This window comes from Falco rusticolus, chromosome Z (genome assembly GCF_015220075.1).
Source record: "Falco rusticolus isolate bFalRus1 chromosome Z, bFalRus1.pri, whole genome shotgun sequence".
Taxonomy (NCBI): Eukaryota; Metazoa; Chordata; class Aves; order Falconiformes; family Falconidae; genus Falco; species Falco rusticolus.
Window position 1 is genome coordinate 25412922 of NC_051210.1, and position 19627 is coordinate 25432548.

General features: G+C 34.3%; 1 protein-coding gene across 1 annotated transcript in view; it reads left to right on the plus strand.

The window, feature by feature from the left end:
- Window positions 1-19627, plus strand: part of FBXL17 (F-box and leucine rich repeat protein 17) — a 252591-nt gene that overhangs the window by 157966 nt on the left and 74998 nt on the right. Inside the window, exon 11 of the mRNA XM_037373398.1 lies at window positions 10380-10456. Coding sequence (XP_037229295.1) covers window positions 10380-10456 — 77 coding nt within the window. The remainder of the gene's footprint in view (window positions 1-10379; window positions 10457-19627) is intronic.

The following is a 19627-nucleotide window of genomic DNA, read 5'->3' on the forward strand; positions in this document are numbered from 1 at the left end:
TCAAGGTGCCAAAAATTGTTTCTGTTGCTGCATAACTGTCTGGGAAACTGCATTTTCTGTGAGATTCTAAGGGGTCACAGGGATCAGCATTCAGGCTCAATTAATAAAGCTAATTTTTACAGATTATGTGCATTGCATGTAAAAATATAAATCCTTGATTTAGGTAGAATATATCTTCTAGGGTTTACTTTTAGTTTACAGATTTTAACAATGGGTTAACCTACCTGTTGAAAATTGTCAGTTTTTACCTACTACAGCAATACAGACTAATTATCTGATTGATTTTTTGATGGTACTTTAAATCAGGAACAGAAAGGAATATCTCCTTCTTTTCATTTGCTAGTTATGGATTTTCCAGCTACTGAAAACTGACATGTTTTCTTCCTACAGTTTAAAAGGGTGCAGTATATCCTACTACTCTGCCTAGCCACATCATTTTCCAGTAGGATAATATGAAAAGTTGCTCTGTTGAGTGTTGAAGAACATTTAAGAATTCAATAATACTAGGTAAAGTTCGTACATTATTTGGTGGTATTAAAAACCGTATTTACAGAACATAATTGGTGATCTGCTAAGATTTTGACACATATTAACAAATACTGTTCTTTCATTTCTGGTAAATATTTTTGCTAGTATCCTTGCTGTCTTGAGTTAAAAGGAGGCAATTTTACTTAATACAAAGCACAGACAGTACCATCAGGCTTTGTTGTTGTTGTTGCTTTCTCCAAGCAGTGTACCAGCAATAGAAATGCTAGCCAGACAGCCTTATGGAAAGGAATTCATAATAATTTTGTGAAGAGGTTCTGAAATATGTCTTTAGGCATTTTTTTTTTTTTGTAAGAGTCATTGCTATCTCAGTGCATTCTCTCTAGGTTAAAGTGAAATTTCTAAGAACTTTGGCATTCTTATCAAGATTTATATAGTACTCCACAGCAAATCAAGACTTTTAATAATGTAGTAGTTATGGAGGTTTTTTCCTTGGCTGAAATTTGTATACTTAAAAATTTATTGTAACACGCTATCAGAAATATACCAGATTTCACATACAAGTTTTGCTGTGATGCTGACCTTTGAGAGAGACCTGAGTGTACTGGCCTTGCCTAGAACTGTAGAAATCAGTTATTGCTCATTCTTTAATCTCTCTTCTTAATAGCATTTGTCCAAAACCGAGCTTCATTTTTTTCTGTCATCAGTTTTACTAACATCAGCAGCATTAAATTAATGTAACATATCTACCAACTTGTTCTAATTCTTAAAATATAAAGAGAATTGGACCCCAAATCAATTCCAAAGATACATGAATTATGATGAGTACTGGGTTTTATTTTTTTCCTCTTTAATTATCTTGGCTTTTCTTCTGCTCTATCATCATTTTATATAAGCAGAAATTCTCTCCAATCTTAAATGTCCTTCAGCAGTAGAGGAGAAAGATCAGATCTGATGATAGGACTGTTTTGCAGGAAGCTTCCTTATGTCCTGTAAAAGACTTTACTTTCTTAACTGTCTAATGAAAGATATTTCCTCTCCCTGTAAACTTTGTTCATCTCATATAAATTTAGATCATGATATCTCTTAGAAATAGTACTGCTCCCAAGAATAGAATTCAGAGTATCTATCAAAATTTTATACGGATTTTATGTTTTCACAGAACCCAGCCTTTACCCATATTTAATCACTTCTGCTTACAGCACAATAAAAGATAAATTTATAGAACGTGTTTGCGTTTCAGAAAGGAGAAACTGAGGCAGAGGTTTTGCTCTTTTTTTAAAGTTAGCAGGAGAGACCCTTGGTTAAGTCCATTCTCAGTCCACATCACCCATTGACCATGATCTGCACTGCCATTTCAAGAAACAATAGTCTTTAAAGGTATACATAAAAGAATAGCTGGTTAGAGGTTAGGGTTTTATCTGGATTAGAAAAAAGTGATGCAAAGGACTGAAAGAGTAAATCTCAATAGATTACTTTAGCTGCCTGTGTGCAAAGCTCAGTGAAGTGTATCTCAGCTTCTCTGGTATGAAAATCAAGCAGTGAATGTGGTGAAATCTTCTTTCATATGTGTGCAGTCCTTGTTGAGATAAAGAAGTATAGAGCTGTATAAACACTTTATTTATAAATACTTTATTTTCAAAATACCAGGTGATTTTTTTTAATTTTTATGAAAATATTGTAAAGTTTATCCAAGTGTTCTAAAAGGACAGTATAAAGAACATTTTGAGGAAGTCAGAGCACAGCAGTACAGTTACCATTTCTTATTTTTACTGTTAAACTTTTTTTAAGGCAAGAAGGCTATTGTGCATACAGTAAAAATAAATGGATTATGGACACTCTTACTCTACATACTATACCTTAATGGGATGGCACAAGACTACTTTAAAAAAAAAAAATCTATCAAAACCAAGGCCACTGTAACTCCAGGAAAAATCTTGAGGCCTGAAGCATGTAAATATAATGTCTAAAAGGCCAGGAAGAAGTAAAGCTAGTCCTGCTCAAAGTGCAGTCTTCCCATGCAAGAAATGGTGCAACTGCGCTGTCATATGCGCTTGTGTGATTTGTGCTGGAAGAGAGTTACAGCAAACACTTCAGGCTTTCCTTCTCCTGAGTGTCTCTTCGTTGCACTCTGAAGCAGCAGCATGCGTCATGTTCTGTCTCTGAACTTCTTTCCATGTACAGCGTCAATTACTAATAATTTCAACTATTCAGCCAGAACACACATTCAGCAGCTGAATGTCATCACACCCTCTCTGTATACTGCAGTACACTTTATGTAAATAAAACCAAGGTGGTGGGACATCAAGTATCTTGTTTGAATTCACAAGGATTTATTTACATACATAGAAGTAGAATCTAGTTTGCCAACTCCTGATCCTGTCTACAGCTGCTGTGTAGTCATTATTTTCTAAATCTGTACATTTTTGTATTTGCAATTAGATAACATTATGATAGTTACCTTTACACTTGCCTTAGGAAAAGCCATCATGACATTAGCCGTGAAGAAGCAACATGTATGTAAGCAATGCCTTTTCTACACCAGCACCCTAATATAGCAAAGTAATCCAGCTGTATCATAACTGTAAAGCAAGTATATTACCAGTTTTCCAGTGGAAAGGCCCAACTGAAACAGTTCAAGAAGGAAGACTTTATTTGTTTGCATAATACAAAACAATGCTTGCTAAGAAACGTGCATTGGCTTGCTGGTATTAACAGTTCCTTGTCTTTGCTTATGATAGGTGACAAGTTGCCACAGTGGATTTAAGAAACTGTATTTGAAGTGCTGTATTAAATGGGTTTTTTCATCTCAAATCTGAATTCCAAAATATTTCAAAGTTCTTAAAAACTAAGAGATACCATTTAATTGTCTTTCAGACTTCAGCATGATTAGCTGTGGAAAATCAGATCCGTGAGGGGTTTAGAATAAAATTATTTTTCATAGTTGTTTATTTCTGTCAAATCCATTATGGTATCTAGTTCCTCCAAGCCAGAAAGGAATCAAAGGCCACCTGAAATACTACTACATGTAGATGTCAGATAGTGGAATTAAACAATTTGCTAAATCTCTCCTTTCTTGGCTCTAATTGCTTGCTGGATTTACATGCAGTCAGGGCAACAGGAATTATAAAGGCATTTAATTTTAGATAAGACTACTAATAAATATTTGAAAATAGATATTTATTGCTGAAAGACAGGGCATTATGGCTTAAGCACAGTGCTGATTAATTTATCTGTGTAGTTCCCTGACTGGAGCTTGCTTGTGTCTGACTGGCTCAGAGCACAGGAAGACACGGTGGGACTGGTCTGCCCTTACTTCTGTAGTTTGTGAGCTCCAGTGTGAAAAAAAGCTTATCTATTTTCCTGTGCTATAAGTGGCAAAACTCTTTGGTAAACCTAATTTTAAATTACATTGATTTTCTAAAAAATGCCTCCCTGCTAATCAAAAATTAGTGACTGCCATAAGATAGTTGCTGTTAACTTGTGTAACTAGAGACACTTTGCATATCGGCTCCTGATGAAAAGTGCTTTTCAAATTCAGTTTGTGTTTTTGATTGAAAGTCTTACCCTGTGTTGCTGCTTCTGTGATTAATACTGTTTCTTATATATGCAGTTCTTGCTGTTCAAATTAAAAACAATTTTAAAATACGTATTTTGAATGTGATTGGAATACTAAAATGGCAGTAAAAATTGTATAGCGGTGTCATGGTTAACCCTGGCCGGCAACGAAGCACCATGCAGCCACTTGCTCACTCCCCCTCACCCAGAGCATGACATCATATGGTGTGGAATATCCCTTTGGGGGGTTCAGGTCACCTGTCCTGGCTTCGTCCCCTCCCAGTTTCCCATGCCCCCCCGGCCATCTCACTGGCAGGGCCCCAGAAACCGAATAGTCCTTGATTTAGTATAAACATCACCCAGCAACAACTAAAAACATCAGTGTCCTACCAACATTGCTCTCACATCAGAGCCAAAGCACAGCACTGCACCAGCTACTAAGAAGAAAACTAACTATCCCAGCTGAAACCAGGACAAGCAGGATAATGGAAAGACAAGTAAAAATCATACTACTTCTTCTTCTTCTAAAGTATTAGGAAAAAATATATTGAGATATGTTGTTCATAATGTAAATAAAGAGAGACCAATAAAAGAGAATCCTGAACCAAGGATAAGTATTCATCAGCCTATGAAGTTCATCATCTATTGTTACAAGGTTTTACAAGGAGTTACAGATCTCTCAGTAAAATGTTAGACCTTTCACTATTTTAGCCTTCAGATTATTCCCTCTGAGTGCAGAAGGCTTCAGATCACATCAGTTTCTTAAGACTCTGTATGTGCTTCTGTGGTAAGAAGTTCAGTTTAGTTATTGAAGAGACTTGGGTATTATATTACATTGTTGCCTTCCATAGGAATTTTTGAGTTATCAAAACCAATGACTATTATTTTGTAGACAGCTACTGTTTTCTGCCTGATTTTAACTTTTGAAATTCTAATTTTTGAGGAGTTCCTTATATCTCTTTGTGAAAGGTTTCTGGTTTTTCATGATATATATTTTAGTCTTTTTGTTCTTTCCAGGCTTTTTTTTTTTTGGTTTCCAGTAGTGGTCTTGGTTATGTTTTGAAGGATAGTAAGGTGTTCACTTTACTGCTCAGAGACAAATATGCCAATGAAATGCAAAGAAGCCATGTAAACACTCTGATGTTAATTTTGAATCTTGCCAAGGTAGTCTGTTAATGTTTTGGATTTTTTCACCTCTGTGGTCAGTGAAGCTCACTCCCTTAAATTGTGATCTCTTAACCAGTATATAGCAACTCCAGTTAGCTTCACTTGGGGCTGCAGAGCATCTCAGGCTGTAACGAGGTCTCCCGGGACCATTTACTCCACAAATACCGTAGTCATATTTTCTCATTAGTTCCTTTCAGTTGTTACAAACATGATTTTCCAATGTTTTTAGAATTAGACCGAAAACATAAAAGCCGTGTATATGTATAGAAAACACAATGAATTTCTGTTACTCAAAGATCTTTTGTATCTTTTCTCACAGGTAGAAGCTTGCACAGTTTAAATCATTAACCTTAAGCTTTCATTTAAGTCAAAGAACGTAGGTATCAGTTGGGTAAAGAGAAGAAAATTATGGGGCTTTAAATTACTTACTTTCTGATTTTTAAGCTCTTCCATTTTGCATTACATCATGGAAGGTCAGAAACCTTGACTTTTCGAATTCATTGCACAGATTTATCTGTCAGAGCCATCCAGATGATAGTCCTAAATTTGAAGTTACCTATGCCTCAGTCATGCAGTTATGTTACTTTTGAAGAAGAGACTTGTTTGCAGAGAAGCTTTATACCAGTAAATCTTTGTACACTTAAGTAATTTTTCCGGTCCTGTATTCAGACCAGGTGGGAAGAGCAATAAATGCACGTACATATTAGTAGACAGATTTCCATAGTTTCTGTAACCCAGATTGAGAGTTTTAAATGCTGGCATTTTAGCAACATTATAATTGTATCGTTTTGTTCTTGAGATTTGTTTAGCTTTTCAAGTAGGAGGACATTTTTAGAAATTATAACAGTGAGAGACAGTCTTAACTTTGTTAGTCTCTGAACATAGTGAACTTTGGGATGTTGAAATGATGTGTTCAATATCAGTGCTGAGCAAGCTCTAGTTGTCTTACATCTCTGGTCTTGTAAGTATTTGTATTGACAGTAAGTAGTATGGTTCTAGTTATATTCTTAGTTTCTGAAATATTGTTTGATTGGCTTGTTTGTGTGGAATCAATTTCTTATCTTTGCCTTTTGCTTATGATTGCACTGTAAATTTTACAGTGTGTGATATTAATTTCTCTACTGTTAGAATCAAATGCGATAAAACTGAATTGCATATCAGTCTGTCAGAGAAAAGCATTCATAAAATATTGAGTAGATCTAGAGAAAGCTTGGCATAAGAATTTGCTGAATAATATTTTCAAGTTTAATTAATAAGCAGTTTCTTCCTAAAATAAGTATTTTATGTTCTCTGTTTTCATATTTTCATGTATTACATGGTTCTAAATAATACTGATTTATAAAATAAGAAGTGAAGAGATTTTAGCTTTGGGCAGCTCTGATCCAGAGTTGTGTATTATCAAAGCTCTAATTATAGTTTTATTTCTTTATCCTTTGGCCAGTGAACCTTTGTCTCATTTTTGGTAATAAATTACTTTGAGTGTGAAAATTACTTTTCTTCCTGGAAGAATGTTTTTATTTTAATACATTAGGAGGAAAAATATAAAAGAAATATCTGTGTCCCTGTAACTTTCTCTGCTTCCCCGAAATGTTGCATGCCTCTTTGTTATTAAAATTAGTAGGATGAGCTGATAAAAGCCTGTTCAGTAACCGTGGGTTAAGAGATTTAGAAAGATCTCCCTGCCTTGGCACTCTCTTGTTACCATGCCCAAGAGGCATCACATTAGCTACCTGGCACATAGGGGTTGGTCCCCAAGTTTTACAGGGCTCAACTATCTTTTTGCCCACTTCTGTCATTTGCTACTCTTTAAATAATAACTTAGATTCTCTTTATTTACCAGTATAATGCTGATGTGTTTTTAAGGTTAACTTCTTTGTTGTCTATATTCAACAACATTGTAAATACAAAGACTTCCAGAGAGAGATATGGCAATAATCTGATGTAATTTTGATGGATTATTACAAAAGAATTAACATGACTTGATCCTTGCTTTTTAGAAAAGGTTAATTTAATTTTGTTCTTTTAACCTTTTTCTTTGCTGTCATATTTAACAGAGATTAAAAGGTAGAAGTAATAAATACACAAGTACTCTTATTTTTCCTGATGTTGTGAAGAATCAGTTGTTACTAACAATTATGCATTGTGTGACCCTCTACCGTACAGAGGATAATGAGGCCCTATATAGTGTTTCTTCTATGTCTGCAAGTTGATTTACATGGAAATGATCTGTAGAAAGAACAACAGAAATTAAAACTGAAGTTAGATTGAGTTATGCAAGTTATAGAAGGCAGAGAAAAAAACCCCTATAAATTCAATATTTCAACTATATTTAGATTTTTTCTTCTCTAAGCTAGATATGTCATTACCTCATTCTTTTAGATGTTACATGATTGTAATATTTTCAAAAAACAAAAAGAAATGAGGCAGTCAGAGCTATATTTTTTGCCTCTTTTTTTGTTGTTTTGTTTAATAGAAATAGCTAAAGACTGTGAACATTTTCTTTTTCCATTAGGACAACATGAACAGTATTTCATTTAGACTCCAAGATGTCATTAAGAACAGGATTGAAGTCACTCAAGCCACTTGAAAAAGCTTTAACCCTTAGATCTGGCACTATATGGAAGGATTAAAGGATATAAAGGCCACGCTGGCAAGTAGTTTTGTCCTTTGTTCCTGGAATCAAGTGACTGACTGCATCTAAAATTTCTTCTCAAACACTGCATTTCTAGCACTCGTTTATTAGCTAAGAGAGGTCTGTAAATATATGCCAGCATCCTATGGGAGTGGGGACAGAAATTACAACTTCCTTTCTGCACAGTTGAAGTGATTTTGTTTGAAGCCAGAGAATGTCCAACATCCTGAGATTTAAGCATACAAGAATGCTGAAGGATGCACATGCAGATATGTCTATGCCCCAATAATAAAAAATTGACCCTGATTGATTGGAAATTTGCATAACTGAAGTGGTAGGGAAAATTGGGTAGTCTTTTATGTCATCTTGACTGTCTTCTGATATTGTTAGACACTGAGTGCTATATTTGATTTCTCATCAATTAATTGTCTCTCACTAGGCAAAAATTACCAGAATATTTTGAAAACTTGTAGAGTCATTAGATAAAATTTTCAAAATATTTTTCTAGGTTCGGAATTTTTATCCAAAGTAAGAAGTGTCTCATAATTTCAGTACTCTGTTAAATTATATATGTGATAAAAATTAATAAAAGCTTCTTTTAACAGCTGTGTCCATTCACTTTTCATTTCTAGCTTATTTGCTGAAATATCTAATGAACATACTGTCTAATAAAATACAGGTTAATAATTTTCTTTTTATTCATATTACTAATATCAATAAAAATCTCATTATTAGGACATATTTTACTAAATAAGTTTTTTTAAAAATCTTTCTCATGGCCTAGGTGATGTCAATAAGCCAATTAACAAAGGCAAGTATCCTTGTTCAAAATCATGTATTACAGGAACAGAAGTTTTTTTGACATACATAGAATGTGTTTAATGCTCTAAATCTTACCTGATTTTTAGGAAAATAACCTAATGAAAATGTATAATTTTGGGGTTAATTTACATTAAAAAGCATAGTCCTGTTGTAACTTCTAAAAGAGAAATAACTGTCATGCTTGCTGATTTTCTTAGCAGAGAAGTTGCGGGTTTAAACAAATATAGAATCTAGAGGTTAACCCTGTTTTTCTTCCCTGTCAGGGGTTACCATGTTAAATATTCTTTCCTTTCTTTGTATATTCATACAGTAAGGCAACCTCTTCCCAGTAATAAGTGTTGCAAAAGTTTTCTAAATATTATGCTCTCACAATTTTCAAGGGTTGAAAATTTATAATGGTGATAAAGGAATTATGATTAAGGTATTCTGTCAGAGGCATGCTGTTTTAGCAGTAGTAGTGAATTTTTGTTCTAGATTTTAGAAGAAGGAAGCAGGGAGTGGACAAATAGATAGGAAGGGCTATCATTCAGTTATGTTATTGTAAGCTGTAAGATTTAGGTGGTTGCTTTTAAAATCTAAAATTGGCAGCATGAACAGTTAGATTGGGAGATAATCTATTGGTGGTGGTAAGTGGAAGAAAAAGGTCCCTGAGGATGTTGGTATATTTTCCAAAAGCTATGACAAATTCAGCAGTACCTTTTTTGTTGTTGTTGGTTTTAAATTGGCAAGTAATTTAATTTTGTGTACACTAGAAGGGTTGATTTAAGAGGCAGAGTAGATGATCGGGTAATTGATCAGAAAATTAAAGAGGAATATATTGGATCAGAAGAAATTCTTAAGATTTATCCTATAAAATATACGTGTTAAATTGTTTTTATGTGTACAATAGTCATGTTGGCTGATCTAATGAACAGCAGTGCCTTTTACATTAATTGGAATAAAAATATATTTTATGAACTATATTTTTGAAGTGATACACTACAGACAATGCAGTTGCAAACATAACATTAATATAGACTTGATCACAAGTATGTAGTAACCCTGTTTTATTTCATTAATCATTTATTTAATTAATTAATTCATATTAATGTTCTTGCTTACAAGAAGTCAAACAAGATTAACAGAAAAAATCTTAACGTGTTTCATTGCAAATTCATCACAGCTGGGACAAGGCAAACAACTAAGCTCTTCTGATCTGTACAAGCTTCTCTGGCAACATATTGGAACATCAGTGGCATGTAGCATTTCATGATCTGATGCATGCTGACTCCTGCAATAATCGCTGAAGGAATACAAACATGGATTTGAAATTAATTTTCTTATCTTTTGTCCTCATTACAGTGCATTTACAGTTCTTCCCTAGAAGAAGGAACTCAAAGCTTAAATCTTTCAACAGAAGCTTTCCAAAGTTACAGACTAATAAAGAAATGGAAATTCACATTTGTGTTATTCTCCCAAGGACTTGTCTGTATATGTTTCAAGCAACTCACATATTCAAATATTTATCAAAATATTGATATAAAAGCATTCAAGATACAATAATATTTTTTGCCAGTGCATACATGTAGCCATATATATTTTCATTGAACTGTATGGAACAATTTACAAAATGAAAAAATTGAGATACAATACATTAGACTTATGGACTGTGCTTTTGCTATTTGAAAATGATCTTGTGTCTTTTAACAGTGATTTTACTGTGTGTGTCTTCCAGATGTGTGGAGGTGATTGCCAAAGAAGGCCAGAACCTGAGGGAGCTGTATTTAGTGTCCTGTAAGATCACTGACTATGGTATGTAATACAACTACATCTTTTGGTTTTGTGAAGATAGAGCTGTACTAGCTTTGCACAGGGTCTCTTATAAAAAGTGTCTGAAATTTATAGATAAAAATTTTCAAACCCTTTATCAATAAAAATAGGAAATATACAAAAAGTGACATGCCTAAAAATATCTGTGGTTAGATGTATGAAAGTCAGTGTGCATATGTGCTGCAAAGTGTTCCTTATAGAAGTGACGGTTACTGGGCAGACTGGGTGGAGTGGCCTTTGGATTGTCCTGGAAACCAGGAGAGCATTTGAGAGAAAATCAAAATATATATGTGCATTTCTGGATGGTGTAAAAGCAAAACTAAGCAGCTATGAGTGTGGATTGATTACCTATTGTAGGCTGTAAAATTTGAATAAACTTCATGATCCCTTTAAAATGCTGTTATGATAAAATAGGAGCAGCTTATGCATTAGGCTTTCTGGCTGATAGGCCACATAGAGAGGCAAAATTTGTGTCTGGAATAGGAAAGCTTCTGAGCACTTGAGTATGTTTGCGGAGGCTGCTTTATCTTTTTTTGATTTTTTCAAATGAGACACTGACCTCAAGTAAGACACTTATTTCTGCAGTAAAGTCAAATGCTCAAATTTCTCCCACTTAACATGCCTACATTTCAGTAGGCTTTACAAACTGTATCTTTGAGATGTGCGTCACAGGTTTTCAGATTTTTTAGTTTCTCATCCACTCTTTTTTTTTATTTTAACTTTTTACTCCATAGCTTTTATAAAGAATTACTATGTCAAAGTGATAAATTACCTTTGCAGTGGTCACAAACTCATTCTTTTATTTTCCCATTCATATTTTGCACTTCACTGGGGTTTGCAGGGGTGCGTTCAAGGGTACATTGGTCTGCAGAGTTCAGCTTGCCTCACATCCATGGTATTTGAACATGAGCTCACAATACAGCTGTAGGGAGAAACACAAAACACTTGTGGGAGTTTTGGGCATGGCAGAGGAGAGGGAGCATGAGTCTGTAATACTGTTTTCTCTGGTTTGCAGAGATGCGTTGTCCTTCCATGTGGAGAACAGATCTTGCCAAAGTTGAAAATTTACATTTTCTTGGCCTGGATACCACTTGGCCAAGGTGAATTTGTGAAATGGGAACTGTCTGCTGGAAATTCAGGGAGGGGAATTGACTGTAGAACACAAATGGACAATGAAGGTGCTTCTTATCAGTGCTATAGGGTCAAAAGTGCAGGACCTCAGCTGGAAGTGAGACTGTCCATTTGTGTATTGCAGGTCTGTTAGCTGTATTTTTGTCCTTTCTGACTTTGGCAACCCATGTAGAAAGAATTGTCGTAGGAATAATAGGATCTACATCTGAGGATTAATAATTTCTCAAACTGATTTCACCCTTCATTGGCTGCAGGTATTGAGAGGAAAACAGGATTTTTCCCGAAGTAGGGAAACGCACTGAGAAACTGAAGCAAAGAAATGAGGATGGGAAAGGTCTTGCTTATGAAAGAATGGAGGGAGGGGAAAGGAGTGACCATGGCCAGATGAAAACTGGGAAGCGTGTTACACAGAATGAGTAAGTGGAGAACATATGGAGAGCTTAGATGACTAGCTTGGCAACCATAGTCATCCAACCTGAGCTTCTTTTGTCTTCTGTGGACTGAGGCTCACCGATCACTAATGTGTTGGATTCTGCAGTCATTCCACATCATTGCAGTCCATTACTGGGAACTGGAGAACATTTTCAGTTGATAGTGTTGATACTAGGTTTAACTGCTCACTTAATTTTTTTAATATTTATGTTAATAAGGATCAGTAAGACATCCAGCAAAACAGCTGTGATACTGATTTTTGATACATTATTAAGACTAAGTGATTATCATCATAATCTTCAGCATATCTCAGCATGCCAGCCTGACAAATATATTCATCTGTTTCTGATAGCCGAGCTGAAAATGCAAAATAAACTGTAGCAAAGTAGAATTTATAAGCATATTTTATGCTTTGTAAGGAGTCAAAATTTTGTCTTAAAGATTAATAATGTGATAGCAAGTGAATATTAATTAGGTTAGCAGGAGTGTTGCATGGTGGAGTCAGGCTTCGCCATTTTCCTTTCTTCCTTTTTCACTTATTTCCTGATGCTTCATTGGAAGACTTTCCCACATTTGTTTGAGGTGCTGCCAAATTAAAAATGTGAGCTCCTTACAGCGCTGCAAGCTCAGCTTGTAGTTGAACTTCATTGTCAAAGAAGCTGCCTCCTTCTACAACAGGAAAAGAGCAGCCATTCTCTTCCGTAGAGGCTTTTGAAGCCTCTGCACCTTTGTGTTTGTGCCAAGTAGAGGAAATCAGCTGAGAAGCATGTGCCTGAGTTCTTGTGGGATCATTCAGGTGGTCTTGAGTGGTCTTAGAGACTCATAACTTCACATGCATAGTTGTTCAGACTGTGTGAGGCTATGACTGGGTGGAAGCATCCAGATGCATGCAACCATGCTTTTTTGTTTGATAATCCTGAGGGTGAAACACATAATTGTGCTGGCTTTGGAAATTAAAATCTTGACACCAAATTTAAGTAAATTGCAGTAAATAAATAAAATAATTACAGCAAAAAATGTAATTGTTGCCCTGCAACTAATGCTATAGTAAGTATGAGGTAATTTCATGTACTCTAGTGAAGACTATGAAGCATGAACTTCATGATTTTATTAATTTCATTCTTTTGTTTTCCAATTTCTACAATAAGATGGTATGCAGACTACCAGACAGACCTGCTTATATGCAATTAGTATTTTTAAAGTACACTAAAATACTGAGTTTTGTTTTGAAGCTTAAAAGATTAATTAAAAAGCCTACACCCTGATAATGTAGTCATAGGCAGCAGTACTTTCTCTGACATGTTGTTGCCCAGAAAAATGTTTTATTATACAAAAAGACTGACAGCAGAGGATTCAAACAAGAGCTGAAGGATGTGTTCATACTAAAAGTTGTTAATTTGTGAGAAAATAAATTTGCTGTATTTCATGTTACAAACTTGTTAATTTTTATATTTTTTTGTATACAAAGTGTGATTTCTTTACTTCTGAAAGACTTATAGAATATCTTTATTTATGTTTGTCTAGCATAATCTTCCAAAAATCCATTTTTAATAAATTATGTTTATTACAGTGTAACATGCTGTGGTGCTGGAAAATAGTTTAAAGTTTCTTTACATCCAGCACGTTGTTAAATGCCAAGTAATCACTAAAATTTACCTAGACTGACAGGAGAGACTGAATTAGTATAAGCTTTGAGATGCAAACCTGTTTGCCCAAGAACATAGAGCGAAGTTAAAGCTGACATTAGTTCCTCATATTGTTTTGCCCTTTTGTTAAACAATCATGAATTAAGCATGGATTGTCAGTGTTATCTTTGAATTTCCTGCCTTTTTTTGTTTGGTGTCACAACCTTAACATTACTTAAACATGGGGGTGGTGGGGGGTGGTGGTGTATTTAAGCTTTTACTAAGAACTAGTAAGAAAGCTAGGCTTTCTCAGCTCTGTAGAGACTGTGTGTCAAATGAATTAGGTTGATGTGAAGATGTATAGCAGTGAGCTGGGGCAGCAAGCACACACAAGAATTGTGTAACTGTCTTTTCAATTTTATGCTCTAGTTCTGGGTTTTATTGATATCCTTAGTGCTGGGAATTTGGTTTAAGTAAATTCTTACTTAGAAAGTTTGTAATGGTGCAGAATACTATGCACTCTGAACCACAGAAGAGAAATTTTGTTTTCAAAGATGAAAAGATCTGATGAGACTAGCCTGTGAAACAGGACTAGATGTTTTAAGGGTCTGATCTTGCAGTAGTGTTAGGTGTAAATTTACTAAGAATTACTTTAGAACTGCTCTCTTACTAGTGGTGAAAGATAAAAGTCTCTAATGCTTTGCTTCCACTTTCAGACCAGTGGTTTTTGCTGTATGTGCAGAATATCATTTAAAGGCAAGCCTTAAATTGCAGGTTTCCACTAACAGAGCAAAGAAAAAGAAAAACAAAAAACTCCAAAACAAACCAAACACCGCTACCCCCCGCTACCCCCCCCCCCAAAAAAAAAAAAAACCCAACCAAAAAACCCAAAAACAATTTCTGAAAAAAGTGTTGAAGGAAATGTTCAAACTCAGCACTTTGTACAGCTGCGCCGTGGCACATCACTTAAGAAATTTCTGAAAAACGGAAGTACCCAAGCTGTCATTAGTAAGAGTGCAGTTAGCACAGTTTGCGGAATATGTTTATCTTGTAACAATTCTTGTCAAGTAACCTGCAGAAGGTGACAGTTTTCTCAATAGTTATCTTGTAGAATTTCCATTACCGAGTAGTTCTGGGTTTTGCCCAACTTAGAAGTCTCTATTTCTAGCTATAAAGTAATTGCACATAGCTTTTCAAATTAGATGCTTGGCACAAGGACGAACCACAGTATTTTGCTGATACCTTTAAGGTTCTGACTATTGAAAAAGGGGCTCACTTGGTATGTCACCTTTTTGTTTTCTAAAATGGTGAGTATTCCTTTCTCATATTGCCTCTTTTCATCATTTGCTGATATATTTAGTGTCTCTGAGGACACGAGATTTTTTTAAAAGGTTTTTCTTCTGTGAGAATGTTTGCGGAAGCAAAAATACGCATTTCAGCAAACTATAATTGAATTATTTAGTTTTTATTTTAAAATGTTATAGATGGGGCATAGCTGTTACAAGTAGATGTCAGGAGGAATAAGACAGTGTCCAGCTGTCACAAGACAAAACATAAATGTAAGTTACGGCTTTTTCTTTGTAACTGGATTATGGATTCTTTTCTGAGAGGTGAGATACAGCTAACAATGTTAAAATAGTTTTTCAAGATGCTGTTAAATTCTAATGGTTTAGTATTTCAACTACATATGCTTTCTATTTTAAAATAGAGTATTTTAATTATCAAGGGATCAGGTCTTCCTACTGAATAATACAGATAAATCCCGTGAGAGTCACTTGAGTTTTTTCTCTAGTATTTAGTGTTTGTCATATAAATCATAAAGAATAAGCATACTGTATTTCCTCACAAAAGATTGTTTCATTTCTACTTCTCACTTGGATTAGTAAATCTCTCTAATGCTTGATCTCTCTACAGCTATTTCTTTCCTAATGTTAACATTTTAAAATCTGTTTCTAAAACATCATGCCTTTTGTACAGTATTACTCTGAAGGGAGATACATTTTTTTGTGGGATAAATGCAGCACTTACGTATAGACAGAATCACACAGGTAGTAAATACCTTTTTGAGTTAAAAAGATTTCATCTTCACACATTACTGGTTTGCAATCTCTTCCTTAATTTGTACAATTTAAATAAATACAGCTTTCATTTTCTTTTTCAAAATGATTTGAATACCTGCTGTATTGAGTTCCAAGTTTTCCTTCTTCTCAAAATCAGTCTTTCCCCTATTATGTCTTACTATCCTCTGCAGATTTTCTTTCTCTTTCATACTCTTTTAATGACCCAATGTATGGAAACAGTAATCACACTGAGAACTATGTTTATGCTTGTAAGTGTACAGATAATCTTTTAAGGACCAGGGTCTCTGTCATCTTCAGTGGTTATGAATGTGAGATATATATGTATGTGTGTTTATGTGTGTATAAAATGGTGATATTATTTTATCTAATTACTTTATGTATTTATTGCTATACACATTTGAAAGAAAAAGCAGCTATATATATATTTCTTATGAAATTTTTTCTTCCTTTCTGCAAAAGCATTTTCTGCCTACTTTTTGTTCAGTTACTTCATTATTCAGAAACATGAGTTCACTAAAGTAAATCGGCAGGATTGTTGATGTTTAGTGCCAAATGTTGAGGGGTTTTGCTTAATTTTAAGATTCCTTTCCCATGGATAGCTTGCAACTTTAACTCCAGCAGACTGTAAGAATTAATTACCTGAAGAATAAGTAGGTGGTAAGCAATCTGTACCTTGTTGTGTACATTAATGTTACTTACTTCCTTTGACAAAATCTCTAGCAGCTAGTAAAGCCTTTTTGTTTGCTTTTATATTAAAATGTTCATTCTTTCAAAATTCTGAAGCAAATACTTCTCTAGAAAATCTGGTAATTATAAGGATCAGAGAAAGCTTACTCTAAGAGAAAGCTTACTCTAACAGAAGAGGTTAGTTAGAGAGTGTTAACGTAGTTTAACAAAGCAGCAATACACAGTATAACTTACTATTCCTTCCTCCGTATAAATAGCATTACTGTTTATGTTGGAGTTTGCAGAGTGAAGTTTTGCAGTCTTTTCATGTATTTCAGGACTTCTGTATGTTTCCCTCTAGCTAGGAGAAAAAAAAAAATAGAGTATATTGCTTTTGGAAGGACAGTTTTTGACTTTTTTGTTCTAAGTTTTTGTATTTCTTTTATGTTGTTTTAGTTTGGAGTAGTTGTTCATATATAGCCTTGCATGTATTGACATCTGATTTTATTTCCTTAAAGGATTCTGTTGACATTGAAACCAAGAGGATTATAAATGTAAGGATATATAGCTCTCTAGTCATGTATTTTGGGATTGGAAACCTATCAGAGGACATCATCTTTAGTTCTGTTAAGAATGTTCAAGGAGATAAGTTTAGTCACCTGGAATTTTCAGTAGAAATCATTTGTAAGACGAAGTCAAATTAAAACTTTATCAAAAGTAATCCCTGAAACAGAAAAGAGCCCTTGAACAATCTGCCAGCATCAACTATAATCTGTAACTATCAACAAGCAAATTTTCTTTGAGTTAGTTTATCATTATTCCCAATGTCACGGAAATTCTATGCAGTTTTCTTTAAAAGTTGATTTGAGATACCACCATGCATCTTCAAGACCCATACAGTGAGGTAAATTACTGCAACAGCATATTTCTGAAAGAACAGATAGTTGCAAATCCCTTGTCCTATAGTACATGTTAAAGGTTTTTCTCTTTGAGCAATGAGATGAGACAAACCTCAAACTATTTTTTGTCCTACTAGAAGACGGGTTGTCCTCCTTAACCTGTACCCTTAAAAATAGTGTAGTATAATAGCTAGTTGGAAGAAGCTGGATGTGGAATGCACTTTTGAATCCTCAGGATGAACAGAGAAGCATCCTGTGATTTGTACACAGTTTGTTCCCATAAGATTGTTCTAAATGTGGAAAATGGAAATGTATTGTACTTCAGGTATAGTTTGTCTTGTAGAGAGATCCACAGGTACTGTTGTTTTAATTTAACTTCTTCTGTGGGAACGTTAGTGGTTTGGGTTGTTATTTCAATTCTTTGGTGACAAACTTGGCAGTAGTTTATCAATCATAATAGAAAGTTTAATTTAGTGCTTTTTTACCTCTACAGAGAGGCGCTTCAGTTAATCTTTGGAAAAATGCAGCTCATTTCTGATTACCGAAATGCAAAATAGATTTCAGACAAAAATTGAAATGGCTACAACCTCTGCCTTTGTTGCCAGAAATACATTTTCAGGTTCTTGTTTATTCATTTGCTGTTATTTACTGTGTTAGGAAACTGTACTATAATACTGAACTTTCATTTGACCCAGGAACCAGCTTCTGTTCTCTTGTGATATTTGTATTTCCCTTGACCTTTAAAAAGTAACATGAAGCTTTATTCCTCTTAGTGTGGGTGTTAATCCTTATCTTGAAATCAGTGTGCTAGGTACCTCTTCAGTGAGCTAAAATGTTTTTGAAATTATTGTATCTAAAGACTTGTTGTTTGCAGCTCAATGCTGATTTAAAGGGTAAATAAATTGTATGTAAACTATGTAAATATGATCATAGTATGAACATTAGTGTCATTGCAACTTGGTTTTGTATTTGGCTAAACTCCCTCAACCATAGAAATATATTGTCATTTTACATTTTTACCTTATCTTTCATTTCAAACAGTATCTGTTAATTTTATGGTGCAATGGAGAATACTGTTCCCGAGAGAACATTTGATTTGGAGTCAGGGATAGCTTTCCTTGATAAAAAAAACCTGTGCAACTTATACTTAACATATTCATGTTAGAATATAATGTAATTCAAACATTTAATATTTTCTGACAAACACCAATAACAACTCACATTAGCACACTGTTGCTGTAGTCCAGCTTTCTATTTAAGTCATTGAACTTTTGAATTATTCTAAAATTTGTCCCTAAACCACTTTATTTGCTGAGTAGCAATTACCAGTATACTTTAAGCAATCCGTACATCAGCTGTATTTAAAATTATTCTTATAAATCTTAATGTTAGTCTCCATGGGGACTATTTAAGGTTCCCTCTCATAATTCTGAATTTAAAAGCAGTATTTGTATTTTTCTTAAGTGAGAGAAGACAGTGCAAAAAGGAAAAAAATAAGGAATTTACTGAGTCATCTTCCGTTTAATCAGTAATGATACAACTCTGGTTGGTGTAGGTTATCATACAAGTAAAGAATTGCACCATATTTTAAAGTGGCTGTGCTAGCCTGCAGTTGCAATTTATTTTTTCTAAATTCTGTTTTTGTGATCTCCTTTTTAATGCACTGTAAAATATATTTTAGCAAGTTACATTTCAAAACTAGTCTGTTACTTAAGTGTTGCCTAAATAAAAGTGATTATTTTCATCAGGCAGCATCCATGAGGGAGATAGCCATTCAGAGTGTTTAAATATGGTAACTTGTTCTTAGTAGGTGTTACAGTTGCTTCAACATAATTGCTCAAACTAAGTTAAGTCTTTAAAAATACTCATTTTTGGTGGTAGGATTGCCTTCTACATTCTAAGTTCTCTTGGCTAGTTGTTTAATTCCAGTAATACTCAGATTACTGAAAGAAAGGCTCATTTTGACCATAATGTGACTGTCTGCCTCCCTTTAAAAAAACATGTGAAGTACTTCATGGAGGTACTAATAATGCAATGATTTTGAATGCCTATGTTTAAAAAAATATATATATATTAATCATTTCAGTAGTCTCAAGGGTTGCACAGAGTCTGAATACCTGAAACGATTTTTGTCTTTAAATGCCTGAAAACATGCTGATTAAGATATTGATGTAGCCCTCTCAAACAGAAATAAACCCAAATGGCTAATGTCACAGCAATATTATAAATATTGTTTTAGAGCTTTATGGTTTTAATAAAAATTGAAAATATTTAATAAAACAGTTGAGGGGTTAAATATTTTTAAGAATGGAAAGGAGA